This window comes from Coturnix japonica, chromosome 4 (genome assembly GCF_001577835.2).
Source record: "Coturnix japonica isolate 7356 chromosome 4, Coturnix japonica 2.1, whole genome shotgun sequence".
NCBI classification, from domain to species: Eukaryota; Metazoa; Chordata; class Aves; order Galliformes; family Phasianidae; genus Coturnix; species Coturnix japonica.
Genome location: NC_029519.1, coordinates 69,350,442 through 69,355,953, shown reverse-complemented (window position 1 = coordinate 69,355,953; position 5,512 = coordinate 69,350,442). Strand labels below are relative to the sequence as shown.

General features: G+C 37.3%; 1 protein-coding gene across 4 annotated transcripts in view; it reads right to left on the bottom strand.

Moving 5' to 3' along the window:
• Positions 1-1,914: 1,914 nt before the first annotated feature.
• Positions 1,915-5,512, bottom strand: part of TAPT1 (transmembrane anterior posterior transformation 1) — a 35,395-nt gene continuing 31,797 nt past the window's right edge. For all 4 annotated transcript variants that reach the window (XM_015862784.1, XM_015862786.1, XM_032444254.1 and 1 more), the window contains one exon: positions 1,915-4,002. In XM_015862784.1, coding sequence (XP_015718270.1) covers positions 3,773-4,002 — 230 coding nt within the window. In that variant the 3' untranslated portion in view covers positions 1,915-3,772. The remainder of the gene's footprint in view (positions 4,003-5,512) is intronic.

Genomic DNA, 5,512 nt, shown 5'->3' with positions numbered 1-5,512 from the left:
TGCAGCAGAGACATCACTAAAATGGATGCTTTCAGATACTCAAAGCCAACGTGCACACTAACTTCATTGCCTTTTTTGTATTTGTTAGACAGAGCAGCCTGATTTAGCTGTACATGTCCCTGTTCATTGCAGGGGAGTTGGACTAGACAACCTTTAAAGGAGCCTTCTGACTCTAAGGGATCCATGATTCTAAGTGAGAATGCAGCCTCGGTATTAAAACTGTCAGTGCTTATTTTAATTCACACTACAACAGGCACTGAACCTGGCTAGGCTCAAGCTTAATGGCTTAACAGGTAAAAGATACTGTTCTTGAGAAGATGACACACGAGGTGCTTTTGAGATCAGTCTGACCATCTCATGACACTATATAGAGGAAAGTTTCCTTGCGATAAAGCTGGTGCCACTGAGCTGCTTTCAATGCTTGTTTCAGCCTGCCCTGTTAGCTGCCTAGTAACCACAACCTCCTTAGAGGCAGCAAAATTAACACAGCCTGAATTCCTAAGAAAAAGCAATTCATCTCAAGTTTTATGTGAAAACTGTTTCGTAATTATGAAGAACACTCCCAAACCCATGATTACCAAGACAGCTGGTACAATTCCTATTTTACTCACAATAGTCTGGTCTGTAAGACAAAATGTTGCTAAGACTCGCACAATTTCACAGTTTGACTGCATTTGTATTGCATTTGAGTTGCAGCAATTCTCACCACATCAACTACCTTCAGAATTGTACCAAAGTCTCAGCTGAGCTGCAACAGCAGCCCCAAACAAAGCCAAACACAAGGGCTTGAACAGACTCAAAGAAATATGATGCACAAAAACAGACTTCTAAATAAATATTTAGAATACAGAAAACTGTGCATCACAAAAAAGACACCAAACACAAACAAGGCAAAGTGCAGAAGCGTCAGGCTCTCAGGCTCTCACAGTTAAGATGCAAACACTTGTGAAAACAGGGTACTCGTGACTGCAATACTACTCTGCTCATCTGTTCTACTTGGCTGATGAACACCTGAACGCCTTTTCAGAAGATTAATTAAATAATTCTATAGAAAAAAAGCAGCTGTTACTTAATACTCACAAAATTAATAACCCTCCTTATGAATACATGCTGCATTCAGTGTGCGCTTTTGGAATTAGTTTGGCAACTGTGATTTCATGTGAAATATCACGGCTTCCATCAGAACTGCCTAGATTTCAATTGTGGAAGGATTTATGAACTGAAGAACTCCATTTATTCACTGCTCATCCTCTGGTCTCTTATTCTACTGTGAAGACAAAGCTTTTCTTGAAAAGTTACAGAAATTAAAAATTAAAAGTTAACAGAAAAGTTACAGAAAAGTACTATATTTATAAGACCAGTAATTTAGTCCTCACATTTTGCCTCCCTCACCCAGCCCACCCCCAACAAGCCACTGGTGGCCCTGAGAGACCCAGCCAGGGTCAGGGATGAAGCTGCAACCTGCCATTAAATACACTCTGCTAGATATTCCAGAGGTTAATCCCAGGAACACGAGAACAATTAGAGAGTTTGGAGCAAGAGGATGAAGATTCACATCCAGTTGGGCCCTCACCACTTCTAGAGGGCTGAACAGAGTGTTGCATTCGCAATATCCTTTACTCCAATACCTCAGGTATTACCTCTGAATTAGTTTGATTTCTAAGTGACCAACATCAGCATCACACACACGCTCCAAAAGCAGATATAATTCCCATATTCAGAAGCCCAGCTATGCTGCTCTGGGGTCTACACATTACAAATGAATAGTAAAAACAAAGCAACAAAGGCTCCCAACATGTGGATCTGGGCCATCCCTTGGCTTTAGAGTTGTTAGCTGTTATCCTTTCACCGTACAGTAAATACTCTGCAAATTAACCAACTATGAATACTAACAAAGAAATGTTGACACTGTACTTTTCCTTTTTTAAACAAATATTACAAAATTGAATTTATTGAGTTTCACACAAGATGCACTTATAAAATTGATACAGAATGTCATTCAACAGAAAAAAAAAATATGAAAGCAATTCCAAGCTTTCTTTAGCAACTGCTAAATAACTCAGAAATAAAATACACCAAATTGACAGATAATCTGAATTTCAATATGCGAACATCTCCAATTAGTATAAAATACATCCAAAATTATGGATTTCACATATTTTCCAGAACAAATCATCTTTTTTTTTTTTTTTCCTTCCCTGAACAGCCACCACAGATCTTGGCCAGCACACCATCCACTCTCAATAGGAGTGGAGAGTTTGACAGACTGCAGGAAGAAGCTTCCATCAGAGCAGACCACAGTAACCTGTATGGTAAAGCCACCTCATTGCCAGGCCTGCTCACATACCTCACAGTTCCGCACTGTTGTCTCCATTTGCTGAACGACTGTAGTCCTGCAAGTTTCAGGGATTAGCAGATACATGATACTCACATTTTATATTCATCAATTAAATAAATTCCAGCTTTTCTACGACAAACTGTGAAACGGTGAAAGATAAATGTTGTCATAATTTGTTCAGCACTGAAGTATTAGTATGATCCTTTTCCTTAGAAAGTAAACTGGTGCTTACTTAAATACCTGAAAGACATTTGCAGTTAATGCTGTGTTTCAACAACATGTGACACAGGGTCTCTTTTGAGGACTAAGTTTAGATAGGAAATGTATTTCATTCTCGGTTTCAGGTTTCCAAACCGCCTTTCATCAACTCCCCCACAGTTGCTCCTCACATGAGAAAGTAAGATGCATTGTAAAGCTTAAATGCACTTCATAGTTCGTTCACCTATGTGAGTTTGGCTAAAACCAATCAAATAAAATGGATAATTCTGATTTGATTGTCAGTATGTGCTTTTACAAGCATATTCTCAGGCAAGTTAATACACGGATGTCATTCTTAGCAAAAAAAAAAAAAAAAAAAAGCAGTGTGATATTCTTCTCTGTTGTATCAATGCCATTCATTCAATCCCAAATAACACAATCATTCCTCAACATATATACGTACTCCCCTTTATTATTTTTTTTCCTACAGCAAGAAAAAAATCCTGAGCTTTTAAAAATACTTTTATAAATAATTTGTCTTGCAGGACACACAGCTGAACACAACAAGCGATTATACTTCATATTTGCCCAGTTATGCAGGACCTTCATTGTATTTTGTATCTGAGACCTTTCCTGGGTGTTTGGTATTTTGATTAAATAGTATGCAGTAAATCTCTCATTTAACGGCAATTTTTTATTCTGATTAGTTCAGATACACCTTGTAAAGATTTTTTCTGTTAATAAGAATAACTATCCTGACTTAATGTTTTATGTGCCAATACTGAATGCTGAAATAAGCACAAGTTTTGAATTCTCTTTGCAGATGTTTAATAAAACAAGATAACTGGAAAGGCAAGTTTCCTGTCATGCTGTCATAGACTTCCAGGAGCATCTTTACACTGGAAGAACCTTCACAAAAAGTAGTATGTTCTGGAAGCGAGGTTTCATAGTGCAGAACAGGATTATGCTCTTTTTTCCAGTCTATTTTCCAGACAAGTGATACTGCAGCTCTGCCGCCAGGCTAGAGACTCATGATCCACCACATTTTCCAAGAGGCAAGTTAACCTGACCCGATGCCAAGCCAGGATACCTGTAGAAAGAAATTAATATCTTTTTTTGCCATTAATAATTTAAGTTTTTAAATAAATATTTATGTGCCTTTTTGGGCAACTGTCCGTTCTGGTAGCATCTTCTGTCCCAACAGCTCAGTATCCTCAGCACATTGATTAAAGAAACTTAGTCAATTCTGTTTCCACAAATAGTAAACCTGTCTATCTCCAGCAAGTCTTTCTTCGAAGACCTGTGTTTTAATTCTGAACTGTCCTGGCTTATATCTTTTTCTTCTCCATCAGGAGTTGTCAGGAATTGATCGGAATTGCTTGTTACAAGTAAAGATGGTGGACTGTCTTTCTGATGCACAGGCTGATTGGTAACTGACGTAGATCCATTTTCATCCGTGGAAAACCCTGTTGGAAGAGAAAACAATTACAAAGATAATCATGAATATAGCACAGATATACTGATGCATCTTTAACACCAAGGTTCATCCAAAGCTGTCCTGGAAAAGTGCAATCTATCAAAGAAGTAAGGGTGACAGAAAAATGTTTTGTGGAAGTCAGGTAATAACTAAACTACTGTCTCTTCTTAGTTTTAACATAAATACAGTGATGAACAAGGATGCTTTTTTCTAATATGGTAAAGGATAAAAATTGAATTCTAAAGAAGTTTAGATAAGAAATAAGAGCATAAGCAGATGTTTTATTGAACCCTTTTGTATGCTGCAATAAGTAGCCAGAAGTCCGACTGCATTGTTGTGCAGTCTATTTTTGTTTGCTTCAACAAGAAGATTTCTGACAGTCACTGTGAGAGTCATACGAGTATTCCCCACTGAGATAATAAAAGGAAACTCTGTGGAATGAATTAGATGTGTCTAATCCTCAACATATGTACAGTAAACCTGGTTTCTCTTGGGATGATTAAGTGACTCATGCAGAGCTACAGACTTCAATAGCAAAGATCTTAAAGCAGTACTACTAAAGCTATTTCTATTCCTGCCTCTTACTTCATTGGAATTGATCACTGGTCCTAACAGCTTAAGGTATTTAGTGAGAAACAGCAGTGTACTATTTCCATATTTTGTTAAAAATAGAGAAATATTAAAATGCAAACACAAGTAACAATGAAGTCAAACTTCCTTATTTACTCGCCCTTCTTAACTGAGAATTGAAAGGAATCTGAAGAAATCTGACCAGTGTTGGGAGAGTTCTGCAAAATGATCCAATGAAAAATTATTTGACAGAATGGCAGTGCTCTACTGTTTGAAGGTAAACAATTACCCATCACAGTACTATGCAAGTCAAAGGTACTAAGCTTGCCTCAAAGAAGGGGGGGAAGTTACTCCAATGGTAGCTCTTTGTTACAAAGGCATTTTCTGCCCAAGCAGCTTCAGGAGAAAAGCTGACTTATGTTGTAGGCTTATAGAAATTAGACTCAGTTAATTTATTCACTACCTTACACTTATTCTAGCAAGAAATGAGCAGAGAGAATACCTGTACAAACCTGACTCAGTAAGTGATGCACAAGGATTAATCAATACTGCAGAGTTCAGTAGTAATGATAGAGACACACAAGCTGAGGAAGGTGAAATCATTCTTAAATGTAACTGAGGTTTCTAATACATATAGAGTTGCAAGAGGGTATGAAAAACTGAAAAATGACCAAAAATTAAGCCTCCCCATCACTGATGGAAGTTAAGAAATTCTAAATAAAATAGGAGTTTTTTAGTTGCTACTTTTAATTATAAATTTGAGGAAATAAGCATTACTGCTGACCAGCCTGGTACAATTCCTGCTGTTTCAGTCAAAAATACTCTTCAGGATTCATTTACTTTAAGGGTCACTCTAAGCACAGCCTATTAAACCTCATATCCAAGTGTAGTCTTAGAATGTTTAATTAAAACATTAGCATCTGTATGAT